At 35.4% G+C, this 16,956-nt stretch overlaps 1 protein-coding gene across 3 annotated transcripts in view; it reads right to left on the bottom strand.

Moving 5' to 3' along the window:
* Window positions 1-968: 968 nt before the first annotated feature.
* The window catches only part of PDHX (pyruvate dehydrogenase complex component X), a 43,126-nt gene continuing 27,138 nt past the window's right edge, over window positions 969-16,956 (bottom strand). For all 3 annotated transcript variants that reach the window (XM_085548194.1, XM_015863585.3, XM_015863584.3), the window contains 8 exons: window positions 16,651-16,856; window positions 15,610-15,708; window positions 12,363-12,543; window positions 11,594-11,741; window positions 9,292-9,350; window positions 6,927-7,085; window positions 5,506-5,570; window positions 969-4,090 (listed from right to left, as the gene is read on the bottom strand). In XM_085548194.1, the coding sequence (XP_085404320.1) occupies window positions 3,826-4,090; window positions 5,506-5,570; window positions 6,927-7,085; window positions 9,292-9,350; window positions 11,594-11,741; window positions 12,363-12,543; window positions 15,610-15,708; window positions 16,651-16,856 (1,182 nt within the window). In that variant the 3' untranslated portion in view covers window positions 969-3,825. The remainder of the gene's footprint in view (window positions 4,091-5,505; window positions 5,571-6,926; window positions 7,086-9,291; window positions 9,351-11,593; window positions 11,742-12,362; window positions 12,544-15,609; window positions 15,709-16,650; window positions 16,857-16,956) is intronic.

Genomic DNA, 16,956 nt, shown 5'->3' on the forward strand with positions numbered 1-16,956 from the left:
TCCTTGTAACATGGATTTTTTTATTTTTTTTTTTGCTTCAAGGTTACAGTGAAACACTTCAGAGCCTTTTGCTATGGCATGTCTTGCTCTACACTATGGATTTTCACATCCTTGAAGCAGAGTTATTGTGAAAGATACTGGGTTGTTCACCCAAAATTCTTCTCTGTTATGGCAAATAACACGTGTGAAATTAAGATACCCAGGGGCTAGTTGTGGTATTGCCCATTTTTAGTATAGCATACAAACAGATTATTCTCTTACCCTGATTAACCAATAACTGAAACAGCCAAGATCATCTGAGTGGTACTGAATAGGGGTTGCAACATGCATATCTGAATGAAAAATCACCAACTCAATCCCGCTGGCACTTGTCATTGAGCAACCATTATTTCCTGTACCTTGTTCAGACTGCTTTCAAAGAAATTACAATAATGCACAACGTTCTGAATGGACATTAGAGAGTAAAAAGCATTTGTTATGATCTGATACAATCCAGAAAAAAAGATTCAGAGGAAATAAAACACAGTGATATGAGACAAATAAAAAAATACATTGGCTTCAAACCACCATAAGACAATTAATCCTAAAGGCAACTTTTTTTTTTCTTTGTTTTCTTCTTCATTTTATGACACAAGAAATCATACCAAGCATGACACTTTAGTCCAGTGATTTCGCATTAGTTTCCCACACTCACTCAACAATCACATCTACTGTAATACAATCAAAATGCAGCTTGCTATACAAAACAGTACATAAAAGCCTTCATTTAGACTTTGTCATGTTTATGGTTCCCTGTTCAACTTTAAAATTCCATTGTATACAGTAGGGATAATCTCTAGATGAAAAAAAAGCACCTATTGTATTTTGTATTGATGGAAACAAACATGTGGGCCAAAAGATTAGGAGGAAGTAGAATGGTGCATTCACTTTGCAGGAGTGATAATTTTTAAGGGATTACACTAGGAAGATTAATTCCAGAAATTTTATTGCAAAAGGAATATATGGAAGAAAAAGAAATAAAAGCCAAAGATTCTGACAGTAGAATCAGGATTGAAGTGTAACACATACAGTTTATGGCTTGCCAACAATCACAATGTCCAAAATAGCTATCCTTCAGTTTTCCTAGCTGTGCCTCTTTCAAAGGAAAATTATATGAAGAAAGCAATTTTCACCAAGCATTTCCTGAAGGCAGGCATTTCCCAGCCAACAGTAACACAGACCTGAAATTTTAATTTTTAGTGTTTCAACTCAAGAAAATAGAAGTTTCCATGGTATTTCTTGCTCAGGTACCTAAAAGAGATGTTGGTAGATTTATTCTAAAGACTCAAACATGAAAGTTTGTACTTCTATCTGTGAAATTTTAACTCTAAGGCAAACTGGCTTCATATGTAAGCATGAGCATTTTACATGGTTCATTTTCTGGGCCATTTCAACCATTGCCCTCATTACCAAATACTTGAATTCTCCATAAAGAGAGTCACTGATTATTTTGGTCTGTATCATCACGAACTTGTATCATCTCACTTTCACTAAAGCTGTAGATGTTGCTGAATGGTACAATAACCTATGTAGAGGCATTTATTTGTGATCTGACTGTTACTGTAACATGACTAAATTCCAGAGAGGTCCTTCACAGACTGATGGCTGACGAATCACAAACATCCTTCTTCTGTCAAATGACAAGGCTGGCTAGCAGGCATACGTAAAGAAAACAGACTTAAAACTTGTATTAGTCTTACTGACAGATCCACCCGATTCAAAAGCTGTTTCAGGTTTACTTAACCTGGAAAAGAAGCTGCGTTGTCTTCGCCTATTTGTGTCAAACAGGGAAAGTGTTAGCACTCACATGAATGAAAAGGCACAATAAACGATATATATACACACAACAGCGCCTTCCAGTGGCTCCAAACAAAAAACTGACCTACACTACATGAATACAAACACACAAAATTTAAGTTCTATATACACATCAGTCATGCAGCCCTTAGCAATGGCCAGGCAGGAAGTAGATTATAGAAGTGCTGGGGTTCACAGCCCAGCACTATTGAAAACACAGTCATGAACAGAATTGATCAGTGAAAAACTCCTGGAAAGACCAATGCATATGTCCATTATTACACAGTAGACTAAACCTGGTAATCAGAAATTTCTTTCCTCCCTACTGTTAGATTAACAATTTAGGAAACTTATGGCATCATAACAAGACAAATTAGTAAACATTTAGTGAAAACGCTGAAGTCAGCATTAACTGAAGTTTTTGTCTTGCAATTATCTTTTTAATTAGGGCAGGAGCTCGATAAACAAGTCCTACAAAAATGTAAAATAACCAAAACTTAACAAAAACAACCAGAATAATACAGACTCAGAATTCAACTGAATTTATATCATCAGGTTCTGTAAATGCAGTTACTTCATTACAAACACACACAACAAGTGGTTCATATTTATTTATAGGAAGAAAACTGTCTCTGCTCACTTAAGGTTCATCCTGCTGAAAAATACTTCTCCAGCTGAGTTTCCATTCAATATATGACTAACAATGGCATATTTCATACCTACATCATTAATGCACTGGAAAAACAGAATTAATCAGCAAATTTTCAGTGTGCAAAAATTGACCTTTTATACTGCAGCCTCTGATTAAAGCCATTTATTCCATCACAGTAGTGCTGACACAATTGCCTTGGGTTTCAAGTTAACAACAGTATATCACTGAACACCTGAAAACAGTATTTTTCATATTTTGTGATACTGAAGATTCCTTTTTTTTTTTTTTTAATTAAGCCTAAGAAAACCTATTAACAATTAAATGCTGCACAAAATTCTGTTTTCCTCAGATGTTGGTGACATCAAACTAAAGGCAATGAAATCTATAACCAGTGAGATATCACCCCTTACAGACAAGTTCAGTCCCGTCTCCTCCCTCTGCATGGTATGAAATAAAGCAGCAATCATAAAATACTGAACAAAGACAGATTCAGTTACTGTTTAAATGTGTATTAATGAAATCCAATTATATGAATTCAGCTGCAGATTCTATCAAGTTACTTCATATTTTGTGAAATTACATTTCTATCTAAGATCTAATTTAGTCTTTCTCAGAACTTCCTGTCATTTCTCTTCCCTACTCATCTTTACACTCATCTCGCTTTGCCCAGTGTAGCTTAGAGTAAAGAAGATAAAGAACAGTTAAACCTGTGATGCAAATGTAACTAAGCAAAACCTTTAATTTGTTTGTAACTTCTCTGCTTTTATGTCAGAATTCACTGAAATCTTTGTTAAAAGTTCACAAACCTTACTTCAATCTAATCTGTACAGCAAAATGTGCTAAAAGTCTTTTGCAAACTGAAAAAAACACTGCAGCAATGTAAAGTTCGCTACTCCACAACCTCAGTATTGATCAGGACTCATAGCAGCATATTGTTTAATGACAGTTCTTGCTTACCTCACTGTAAAAGCTAGACATTTAGCCCTTAAAGTATCTCAAATTCCCTTTTAAATTTTACACAGTTGGTTTTTTTTTTAAAGCTTTTTTTTTTTTTTTTCCCAGAGGAAATTTAATTTCTAAGCACACATTATGTGCTATTAGTACTAAATGTTTAAAGAAATATTACATGCTAACCTCAAGGTCTCCAGCTTTACAGTATAAAACCTGGTCATTGGAAATGACTAAAAGCATGAAAATTTATATTTTCCATGTTAATTTAATAAGTTAAATTCTTTAACTGTCTACCTCACACTATTTACTCTCTCTATTATTACTTGGGGTTGTTTTTCTGTAACAGAATTCTGTGCTGTCAAATCAGGAAGCAGCCTTCACTGAGTTCAACACAAGGCGAGACGTATTGGATTCTCAATATTGGCTTTGAAGGTTTCCAGAAACTTTGAGGCCAGATCATTATCTACTACACGACCATCACTTGAGAGAGTCACTGTCATGAGCTGATGCTGCTGAAGTTTCTCATTCCCTTCTTCATCTACCACAATCTTGAGCTCTGATCTTCCTCGACCCACAGCTAGGATGCAGGACTGTGGAGGGTTTATGACTGCACTGAAACCGTTGATGCCAAACATACCTAGGTTGGAGATACTAAATGAAAACAAAAAGTTACCATTAATGTCAGAAATAACATAACTCCTAGAAGAAGAAAGTCTACATTCAGTGATTACTATCAGCTTATTTTTTTATGATGTCCAAACTCATAAACTCATTAAGAAATTCTGAACTGGATTTCAGTTGGGCACATTCAGACTCTCAGGGATTTGAGGTTTTTTAATTACAACTAAAGCATCTACTCTCCCATAGGCAATTTCTATTGAAGACATTATTCACATCTCTGATGCAGCACTTCTAAACAGTTTTTCTACTTAAGAACTCGCAGATTTTCACATCCATTCCCCTCCAGCACGACACAGATACTTATTCTAGGCAGCTGCACCTTAGGCACTTGACTACATATTAATAGAATGATATTTCTGCAGAACAGAGTAATTTCTAGTATTATTCTCATCACTAACAATCATTTACAGGAGAACATCAATGAGGAGCATTCAGACAGCATCTGAAAAATGGTAAAAGTGAGCTACGCTGAAATCTGTGTAACAAAAACGTTGTGACAATCCTGATTATCATAAAATATAGCATATTAATTTTTGGAAATTGAAAGCCTGAAAGGTCAGTTCAGAATTTATTGTGCAACTGTGTCACTACGTTTATGCTTTTTTATTTTATTTTTACACCTTAGGAGAGATTTTTCTAAAGAATGCATTCAAGACAAACAAGGCATCACTGAATGCTGTGCTACCTCTTCAACAAACCAATTTAAATATTTGTTTCTAAAAGGAGCACATAAACAGGAGGGGGAACAGCTGTTTACAAGGGTGGATAGTTATAGGACAGAGAGGAATGCTTTTAAACTGAGACAGGGGAGATTTAGGTGAGATATTAGGAGGAAGTTTCTCACACAGAGGGTGGTGACGCACTGGAACAGGTTGCCCAAGGAGGCTGTGGATGCCCCATCCCTGCAGGCATTCAAGGCCAGGCTGGATGTGGCTCTGGGCAGCCTGGTCTGGTGGTTAGTGACCCTGCACATAGCAAGGGGGTTGAAACTAAATGATCGTTGTGGTCCATTTCAACCCAGGACATTCTAGGATTCTATGATAAAAATGTTTTCCTCACAACAGTATGGAATCAAAGTAAAACAAACTAACATTCTTATGTAATTATGAAAAAAAAAAATGCAAAAACATAAGTCAGAACTGTATGAAAAACCTGAGTTCCTCAGCAGGCTCTAACGAATTTAACTTAGACCTGTACTAAAAGAATAATTTTCCCCGATACATGGTACTTGGACTATGCTCATAATCATCCATCATAATCATGCCATGGAGTTGCATCCTGAATAGATCAATATTTTAAAAGGCGTTGACACTTAGTAGAATCTCCAAGAATAAAGCAGTTCTAAACCCATGCTGCTCATATTAAACACTGCCAGGGAGCATTACCTGAAAGTTCCTCCCTGGTACTCTTCAGGTAGTAGCTTTCCATCTCTTGCTTTCTTTGCTAGAGCCTAAGAAAAACACAACAAGAAAAAGAGAGAGAATAGTAAGAAATTCAAATGTCATAACAAGCTCCCATTCTTTCTACTTCATTAAGACATAAGTATTGTTCAACTACAAAAAAAAAAAGTCACCTGATTTTGGTGAGCAATTTAGTGACACTTCTTGTAATTGCAACAATCAGCCAGACAAGACCAGGACACAAAACTTCATTTTCTTAATTATATTGGGAATTCAATATAAGCTGTCCTCTCATTTGACAAACCTTGGTACGGCCTTCAAAACAAAACCAACTGACTTTTCTCTGTAGTGGTTTTTGTATAAAAAGAAAACAATCTAGTGACACACTGATGAGACAAACACAGTATTGCCCTCAACATAATTGTAGGAAAAAATACCATATAACACCAGAAATTTCTGTTTGCATTTTCCTTCTGGTTCAAAATAATAAAACTAATTAGAATTTCCAAGTGGATTCCATGAATATTTACACACGGTTCTAGAGATTTTTTTGAAGTGACTTCTAGGAACCCACTCCTCCACAGATGTGCTATTCAGGAATCACAGGTGTTTCCTACAAATATCACCATCCCAAGAGGGTATTTCTACAAACTCTCATACCCCTTCTTCCCTGCAACGTATCTCAAAGAAATCCCTCTCTGCTTCCCATGAGTTTTCCAAAAGCATTTCAATCATTTTTTAGCAGTCTTCCTCCATCTGAGAAGCCTGTGCTAGCACATCTCCACCCTTTGAGTAAAACATTTCTTCTAAACACCTAACCTAAATCTCTCAGGTTTAAAACCATTCCCCCACATCTTATCACTATCAAACTGTAAACAATTTTAGCCTGCCTGTCACAAAATATTTCTTCTGCTGTTGGCAACAACTGCCAAGAGTTCAAGTCACTAAAAGGCACTTAACCTATGCAACATACTGCTCATTATTATAAGGAGTTTAATGTTATCTTTGGGATGACATTCTCAGCTGTATATTGAAAAGTTGTGGATGACACACAGAGTGTAACAGAAGCAGCTACAAATTCCTGGGCTAAGGACCAAAAACCTCAAATTCAAGAATTGAAAATATAGAAATTAACCTCACAAGGATTACTGAAATACATCAATAGCAATGAAATGCAAAGTCTATACAGGTTTATTATTCAAATGTTCTAGCCCAAATGCAATTAAATAACACGATGGTTAAGTTATGGTTCAGTAAAAATAAACATAAATCTAAGAAACAGCATTAGATCCATCTCAAAACTGCTTTTCTTGAAATTGACGTGTATCTGGGTCACATTTCTTTTTCCACTACAAGGAACTACACAGCTATTATATTCCTCAGCTTACTAAACACTCAAGTTCTACCTTTGCAGAGGCAGCAATTTCCTGTATTCCTTTGGCAGAAACATCTTTTATGATCGGTGTAATGAGACCTCGGTCTGTTGCCACAGCAATAGAAATGTCAATGGACTGCAGCTGCCTGCAGCCTTCTCCATCCCATGCTGCATTCACATCTGGCATTTGCTAGGAAAAAAAAAAAAAAAAGGGAAAAAAGGACGGCTAGTAAAAGAACAGCGGTGCAATCAAATATCCAGAAAAAAGGAAAATTCCTTGAGATACATAGCTAGACAGATACATGCGTGCACCAAATTAATTAGTGCATCGGATTGTTGTCTGTAAAAGAAGGCAAAAGAACAAGTCACATCTGTCCTCAGGACTGCCACAAGCCAGAAAAGCAGGTAATACAACATACATTATTGGTTTGATTGAAACTTACTTTGTCAAGAAGTATGTATGTATACTACAGGAACTGAAAATACACAGTTTCAGGGGATCTGGTTTTTTTTTTTTTTGGTACTACTGGAAAACTAAGAAATGAACAAAAACCTCCAGATTCCTTCAAAAGTCACTGATACCACCTTATAGACATTCAGCACACAAAAACTACAAAGCAGTGTTATTCCTCCCCCTAAATAAATCACAGGATATTGACTTGAAAAGCACAAAAAACAGAGATTGCTTTGTACTCGTGTATACTTCCCAGCCTTATCTCAAGTCCGACAGAAGTAACTCAGTGTTACTGGGATGAAATTCTCCTAATGTGCAGTGTCTGTCTAGACTCATAATGAAGATTCAAATAATGTTTACTGATACATTTAATGAAATTTTTGAGTTTACCATATAAAGACAAGTCAACTCATTGGAAAAAAACAAAAAGCAAACAAACAACAGAACAAGACACATAGGTGAAGTCTCAAGTAACTTGTCAGAGATACCGTGCAATTACTGCTTTCACAAAGATCTGTATTAAGTGACCTTGATGAAAATAGACAACTGAAAACTGACATCATATTTCAGGAGAAAAAGCAAGGGAGGAACCCCCAGCTGAGTTCCATTCATTGAGACGCTAATTAACACTGTCATGTCACAATTTCTTCAATGGAAAAATAGGAAGAAAAAATCCAGTGCAAAGCTCAAAACAAAATAAAATCTAAACTACATCTAGTCTGTGCATTTATTCAACGTTTTCTTTGCTAACAGATCAAGAGAGGTAACTCTCATCACTGTAGTATTATGGATGTTACTTCTTCAACTGTAAGTGTAATACTAAGTGACTGAATGGACAACACACATAGCATTAAGCAGTTACAAGCAATCTATTTCAGGCTAAGCATCATATTTTATTGAAAGAGGATGAAAACTTTCTGTCACAACCTAAGTAAATGCTGGACTTAGAAGATTACAAACTAAGATCAAGTGAATTATCAAGTAAATAAATCAACCTTAAAACTGGTTGACAAGTGTTGTGTAAATATTACAATTTACATTTTTAATAATCAAGACAGTTTTTTTGGGAAAAACAATGTACTATTATTACTTTATTTCAACTTCAAGCAAGAAAGTATCCAGATGCATTACAAAAGAAGCTAATTATCTAATCAGTGCATTTATAAAAGCAATACAGCTTTATCATTTTACATGAATCAAAACAGATTCCATATGAAGATTTTTAGTAACAAACATATGCTACTCTTCATGCACAGGTGAGGTTAAGTCTATTATCAAGTTGAATTTATTATTTCTTTTAATCTTTGATTTACTCCTTCAGATACATTTCCAGGTAAGGCTCTTCTGTTTAATAAATAAATAAAGAGAAAGAAAAGTAAATCGAAAGGAACCTCCATGTGGAAAATTGCTGGTTTTCTTTTTGGGACTGTGAAGCTACTAAAGCTCAGCATAATAATAAAGAATAGGTAATATTGAAACATAGGATCTTAACTTCAGGACATGTCAGTGTAAAGGTTCAACTGTTCTCACAAAAGGAACAAATAACTTCCAGAAACAAGCAAAGACTGATTCCCTGAAGAACATTTAATTCTAAGCACAGGTGACCATGTACGTCATTGAAATACGTCTGAGCTAATACACAACACAGGCATAAGACTTCAATAAATATTTGTTTAAAACTTTAAGAAAAAATTAGATGCAAATAATCAGCTATCATGTCAATTGCCTCAGCCTGCTGACAAAACATCTACTGCTCATAACTATACTATGAGGATCTTTACTAAAAAAACTCACTTTAACAGTCCACAGTACTAAATGTGGCACTAAATGATAAAATGTTAGAAGCATTGCTACGATCACATTCCTATCTCCATAGTCTCACAAAATACTTGTCTCTTTTGCAGTTTACTGTAAGATGTATTCAAGTTAATTGTTCACTTACCTTCAGAGTGACTGCTGCTGCCTTGATAATAAAATCATTTACAGATACTTTAATGTCATCTGCAAAAAGAAAAACACTGCTTTTAAGATGTGTTTATCAGACTTGAGTGATGACAAGATTCCAGTAAATCAGTAGATTTGCTTCTTAGAAACAGTGCCAGACAGTATCTTTATTATCATAGAAGTAAGAACGCTCTTCCTTCTCTCAGAACCAAAGGAATATCAGGAATGAAAAGTCTCCTTAGCAGAGACATTCCTCCTAGTTTTTGATACTAAGTCAGATCAGCTGCAAACTTGAGTATTACTACACATTCCTATAAGTAGTCCATACGTGGTTTATGCCTCTCATATTTACTTTCCACTTAGAAAAGCACTGTAGCATCCAAATCTACAAAAACAAGAATGCAGACTACTAATCTTCACGTACTTTCATGCATGAACTGGAATAATTGCAAAGATCAGCTTTTATTCAGCCATGATTTAAAGGTATGTCATACTCCAGTTACCCTTGGGGCCTTATATTGTAAAAATTATGAAGGTAAAAGCATCTGTGAATCCTTCAATTGAGTTAACAATATATTTTAAAGCAAGCTGCAAAATAATATGCAAGCAAGCAAGTTAATTAAGTAAAAAAACGATACTACATAGAAGAAAGGTAGATTTAGCTAGAAGCATGTAAAATAACCTCCATGGGACAGGATTGTATGTAAGCATAAGAAACACTGCATATAATTTACTACATTTGCCTTCTTCCCCTAAAATTCAGAGGTATAAACACAATTGCTATATATGTGATGATTATTTATTGTGAAGGTTTTAGTACTGAAGTACTCATTACAGTCATGACTGGCAACATAAGTAAAGCCTACAGATACAATGAAGAATATTCCATTTTTGCTCTGAAATGAACATGATGATAAATGATATTTACACAATATTAAATACATCACTCATACTAAACAAGGTACATTTCTCAGCTGCCATCGTGACAGCTATCAGCTGGAAAAAAAAACAACAAGAAGCAAAACTACTTATTTTTGAGAATGTTTTTTGGTATTTAATACACAAACTTTTAAGAATGTTTCTGTGAAGTTAAAGTCATTTATAGACAACTGTTAAGTGAATTTCTCTTAAGTGATCATTAATTTCAAGGAATTAACCAAGTGCCACATAATTAAATTGCAATACGTGCCACAATTAGCAACTTAAATGTAAGGAGAAACCTAGAATAACAGCATGGAATTTGCATTGATGCATCTGCATATCAGACAAATCTATATCTCAGTCATACAGGATTACCATTCAAGGAAGATCACATGACAATATTTTACTTCAAAGTTCATAGTATGGGTGATTGCTATATATTTTTACCACAATTGCTATATATTTTGCCACAAAAATCACAGAAGGATACAGCAGGAAGCAGGCCCTGGGCAACCTGATCTAGCTGTGTATGTCCCTGCACATTACATGGGAGTTGGACTAGATGACCTTTAAAGGTCCCTTCCAACTCTAAAGGTTCTACGATTTTATGTTGCATTCAGTTTTCATGTTGTATCTCACTGAGTAGTAGAAACCACCTTTGCATCAGAAAAAAAAGTTTACCAGGACAGTTCCTGCAATCCAGTTTTATGCTGAGACTTAAAGCTCTTTCCCACTCCTATACACTCAAAAAATATCCATTAAGAATCCACAGAAGTAGGAAAGATATTAAAAAAAAATTAAGCATTCCCAAGACAGTTTTGTATCTCATTTTTTATGGCCTGCATCTGATACTAATGTACCTAAGGCTGATATAATATCCACACCACATATTTTCTTTGACATTAACTTCTGAGTAAGATATTTAAAAAACTAATAAACAAAGACCAAATAGAAAAATGCTCTGGCTACTCCTGCATTCAAGACTAGTCATGCTAAACTCCAGTGAAAGGGAAGCAATTCCTATATCTTCATCAACTAGGAAATGTGAACACATCAGTTTAATTTAGGATCTCACAAATGGACAGTTTTCTGTGTGAGAGGTTTCTATACACCTATCAGCTTAGCATAGTTTTAAGCACATATGCAAGTTTCAATGAAAGACATTTACTATGTCTTACATTAATACCGATAGTCTGCCTTCAAGGGGAGTTTACAATATGTTGGCTGGTACGGGCTAAGAACTAACACCAAGAAAGATTATTTGAGTGTATCATGTTCTGTCCATAGAAAAATCGACACTTACTGGACACCAGATGATATGAACAGGACAAAGTACACATTAATACCATACGCTATAGTAGATCAGTTTAATCACTAACCTTTGGCCAATTCACTTCTTAATTTCAAAATAGCATCAATGTCACAGTCAGCAGCAGCATATGCATGAGGTATGGTAGTTTTAGACTCTGTTAATCTCTTCGCAATAACTCTTCGGACGTTGCTAGCTGGTATTTCTGTGAATGTGCCCTGAAAGAAATCATGCACTACACACTAAATATTAAGAAAGCAAATACACATTTCCCCTCTGCTGCACCAAAAGTCCAGCCTGGATGCACTTTGAGCACCTAGAGACCAGATGTACATTCCATACTCAAAGTAAAATGGTTAAGATCAGTGAGTGCTCTAGTCTATTCCACTGAATTAGGGTACACAAAAGAGAATTAATCCTACTCCTTTCTTTGAAAAAGTCTGCTAAGAACATGTCCAAATATTCAGGTTTGAATTCTCAGCTAGGGTATATAAACACTCATCTTCACCTGCCAGATCTTACATATTGCTTGGAATATTTAAATCATAGAGTATTTCCTAAAAAAAACTACTGCTTTTTCAGTTCCCAGAGTAGTCATTTCAGATAGTTTTCACAGCAAATCTTCCTTCTTACTCTTCCAAATAAATTCAGTAATATTTCAAAGCAAACATTTTCTCACCTTCATAGAAGTAATTATTTTTTTTTTTTAATTGACTGAAATATCAGTGAAGACAGAAAGAAAGATTTCTTTCTCCAGTTCTGGGAATTTCACATCACCACCTAAGCAGCAGTGGTAATATTTACTTCTTACAACATTAAGGACTTAAAAGAAACATTACCGGTGCAGCAGGTTGTCCTGGCGTGGAAACTGGTGGAACTGCTGGCCTTGGATAAGAAGTCACAGCTGCTGCTGGCAAAACAGAAGGCACTGCAGTAGGCTGAGGAGTAGCTGGAGAAACCATAGGTTTCATTTCACTGGGCTTACCCTTCTGCTTCCCTTGCAGAAGTTTAAGAGCATCCCTGGTGATTAAACACAAGAAAATATTGAGAAAGAAGAAGCAATTTCAAAAATACCAAAAGCATTACTACCCCATCTCTAACTCTAATTGATTAGCAACCTTCCTTTATGCATTTGCACTTATGTTGTCAAATCAAAGGTTCAGCACTCCTGTTAATAAAAGGGCCTTGAATATGCAGTAACAGAAGCCATTTGTGTCAGAGAAGCATAAAATTCGTGATCAATATCAGTCAGCATACAAGGCAGTTTGTGAATTGCACTAAAACTTCTTGTAAATAAGGCATCAAAATATGCTTGCTCATGCTATAAAGTCTCAAGAAAAAAACAAACAAAGTGGTTTCATTTGTTATTTTGGTAATTGCTTCAACTAATTATAAATTAATTACTTGTAATAGGTTTCTAATGCCACCTTATAAATAGTGCTCACTATAAAGAAAGTAATACATTTATTAATCATTCATCTGTACTTTCTGACATAAATGTGTATAAACAGGTACAGAGATAAAGTGCAAGTTCACATGTCAACCGCACCACTACTGTCAATTGCAAGTGAAATAAGTGATGCCAGTAAAATCTGTCTGTACTAGTGACTTGGCAAAAAAGCTGCATCGCCTCTTAATGCTCCAGATCTGATAACACAATGTGTATCATTATACCCTATGTGATCCTCCATCACTTCATGAGGCTATCATCACCAAAGCACGTTCACAAATGTTTAATTACACAAAGGTTTATTACAAACTGGCAGAGAAAATGTAAAAAATAAAAATCTAAAAACCAGCCCACTGACAACCCTGGAATGGCTTCTAAACTTCAGCCATAGCTACCAAACTAAAATATTCCCTAATTCCATTATACTGCTTAAGCAAGAATCTACTCAAGTAAGAGTTGACAGTTTTTATGGTATTAGATTTTTGTAAAGGGACAGAATTTCATTATAGCATACCCACATTACACAGAATACATCTTCAATAATTGTTTATACATTTAAAGTGAAGGAGATGAGTTAAAATTACTTCCATTTATTATGTGTATGGAATAAAAAACAGATGGTCCTACCCATTGTAACCAAGTCAAAATGCTTTATTGATTTTGCTGGCTGCTAGTGCTAGTGAGAGCAGATAGGAAGGTACCAATTGGAGGAACACAGCCTCAGAGAACACAGTTTTTGCTGGTAACTAACTTGCCCACCTTGTATTGGTTGTATTTACAAATCTCTACGTAACCAGTAAATAGGATGAGACAAGATAGAAGCAGCCTGAGACAACCATCAATTTTAACATAACATTTAGATAGTTTAGGAGAGTTACAGTGTCTGAGCTGATGACCAAAAAGCACAGTGTAACCTTTAGCACAAGTTAATTTCTGTTAACACATCAGTTTGTAAGTGTATTTCTGAAAAGAACACAATATATTGTTACAAAAAAAAATGCAGTCTACTAAATTATCACAGGGAAAGCTACTGTGTGAAATAATCTACTGCTGCTAAAAGTAGATTTTACAGTGCATTGAATCTAAAGATAAAAAGTGGATAAAAATAAATTTTGCTTGCCTATGAAACTCACTGTCTTTGTTTCTGGTAATCTGATTAGCTCTGTTCAATAAGGAAACCCAATGTTTGGAAGTAAAAAGTGAACATGCAACACTCCCTCAAAAAAAAAAAAAAAAAAATCAATCACCAGCCTGCCTGGGAAAAAGACTATGAGTCACTTAACTATAAAGTATAGCATGTATTTTAACAGGTATCTCAAGTTAGAAGAAGTATTTCCTTGAATATCTGCAGCAGCTCTCTACAATAACCTGCATGTATTTTATTTCCAAGTGTAGTATCAAAGCCTGCAGGCACCTGAAAGATTAGCACCATTTCAAAGTAACAGTTACAAAATAGGAAAATAAAAAAATAGTAAAAATCAGCATTTTAAAAATATTTTCACAGTCAAATCTTCTGTTGTCATTGTTGTTTCTTACAGAAGAGCAATGTAAAAACAAAATCTTTCAGTAAGCAGTTTTCATAGCTACTGAAATAGCTTGGCCACATCTCCATGACAACTAGGGGATGTTAATTAGGTGGTTCAAACTCCTGGAGGGTTTCCACCTGCCAGAGACTACTAATGCACCAAAGAACACCATAACAAAGAAAATAACTTTGTTGCTGTTATACAGAATATTCAATCCATTCATATTTTAATCCAACTCAGCCAAAGGCATGGGAAGAAGTTTTGAAGAAGCAGGGAAGCTTTCACTATCTGCTTCTCTGAATTAACTTCAGAGTTACACTAACCTAGTAGTCTTTGTCTGGAAATGGTATTACAGCAGCTTTCAAGGTCTGTGAAAGTGAAGGGAGGATCTGTTGAAAGCAACAATTTCCACATAATAATAAGAAAAAGTACTTCTGCTGAAAGCTCTTATCTCTAATACTTCACATGCTAATGCAAAGAAAATATACTATTTCAAGGTTAAGAATTCTGGATCTACCACAGTGGGTTTTTATAAGACTTCTGACTCTAAGGGGTGAATGTCAATCATGAGCTCAGAATACTCAAAAGAAGATTAAACTACTAAAAGCTCAACTGCAATGAACATTCCTTAAACAAAAGACAGGCACTAAATAAAAAATAATAATAATAAAGGGGAAAAAAAATATAGAACTCTGGATTCCATACCATTACTTTTCACTGCTTTCCTTAGTTTAAGGAAAGAGAAATCAAACTAAATTCTGGCAGGCTTCGTGGTTGAACTTCAATGAAGGAAGCAAAACACTTCAATTTGTCAAAGAAAAGGAACCGATGAAAACACTCCAGAGTTGATTTGTTTTGGCTCTGACTGCAATTCCGAGTAGCAAAGTTCTTTACATTCATAACAGTAGCTGCAAACACTGCTGCCCAGTAGTTGACAGCCACTCTTAAGGCTGAGTTGCAGGACATGGGACAGCAGATTCATACAGCCATAATAGGATACAAAGCCAAAAAAAATTATGTTGGAACTTTAAAGGCTTTTTAAAACGTGTCCTCATCTACTCTCCCTATCTGCTTGACAGTTCTTTCAGATTTAACTGGGAAGCTACATACTCTTTAGTGAAGATTCCTCGAGGCCCAGAAGGTGTAACACTGCTTGGATCTAGGCCATGTGTCTCCACAATGTTGCGAGCTGCAGGACTTAAGCGCAACCTAAAGAAGTGGGGAGAAAAAATAAACTATTTAAATAGTAAGGTTTACTTACTTACCATATATCAAGAGAAACTCTAAGACACATGCTATATTTCAGAAGCAATAGCTGGGGAAGAAAACACAGTTCTAGGCAAAGGCTGTGATCCTAATAAATCATAATGTGTGCCCCTTCAGCAAGCTTTAGCATAAGGTTGAATTTGAAAACATAACAGTGACTTAGAAGAACCAAAATAAGGACTAGAAAAATCTCCAAATTTTCCTCCTTCAGCAGTTAAACAATATACTGGAAAATGAAGATAATTGAAGAACCAAACAAATTCTTCAAGAGCAGTTTATAACAACATAAGCAATGAGCTTCAGGAACTCAGCCAAAAGAGTTGCTCATCTCTGTCATTTCTCACAAAGAGCACATAAGCTCATGGTCTTGAGTTTTTCATATTCCTTTGTTATGAAAATGAAAACAATTCTTTTCCAATACCAAAAAGTACAAGAACTTAATGTTTGGAATGGGTCTTTTTTTGTTGTTGTTGTCTTATCACCCACCCCTCCCCCCCCCGGAAAAAAAAAGAAAAGAAAGGAAAGGAAACCAAAAGCAAGCTAAATGTAAATTGACCACCTGATGCATAAACATTAGTGCACATCATATGTGAACAAATGTTTCTCACCTAAGTTTAGAATCCATCGTAAAGCAATTACATACCAGAATAAAAACCCATGCATAAGAGGTGTTCTAATAGAACTATGCTGGTTGAATTTAAGTTTTGGGCTCACAAGCAGAGAAATATCCCAGGCAAGCAAGTTTTATTATGTCACATACATTGACATACACTCTTAAAATATCAGCTGAATATCGGGTAAGAAAGGACTAAAGATTCTTCATGGTTCAGCTCTACTAATCTAAATAAATAAAAGTTCAATTTCATAATGGACATAAAAACTCACGGCAGTTTTCCAGGTTGATGTTCCACTTTAGGAGGGGCAGAAACTGAAGGACCTGCAGGAGTTGAGGTAACAGCAGCTGCAGGTGGTGCCTGAGAAGTTTGATCATTAACATCAGCTGGTATTTCAACCTGTTTCCAGTCCTGTCCTTCTTCTACGAGCAGACCAATTATGGAGCCCAAGCGTACATTTTTGCTTCCTTCTTCTACCTAAATTTAAGGCAATGAGAATATTAAATATTGCATTGTCTAGACTCATGACTAAAAAGGGTAACTGTGAAAATTTCAGGGATATTAATGACGCTCCTTC

Source organism: Coturnix japonica, chromosome 5 (assembly GCF_054131305.1).
Source record: "Coturnix japonica strain WE chromosome 5, WE-NBRP24, whole genome shotgun sequence".
NCBI lineage: Eukaryota > Metazoa > Chordata > Aves > Galliformes > Phasianidae > Coturnix > Coturnix japonica.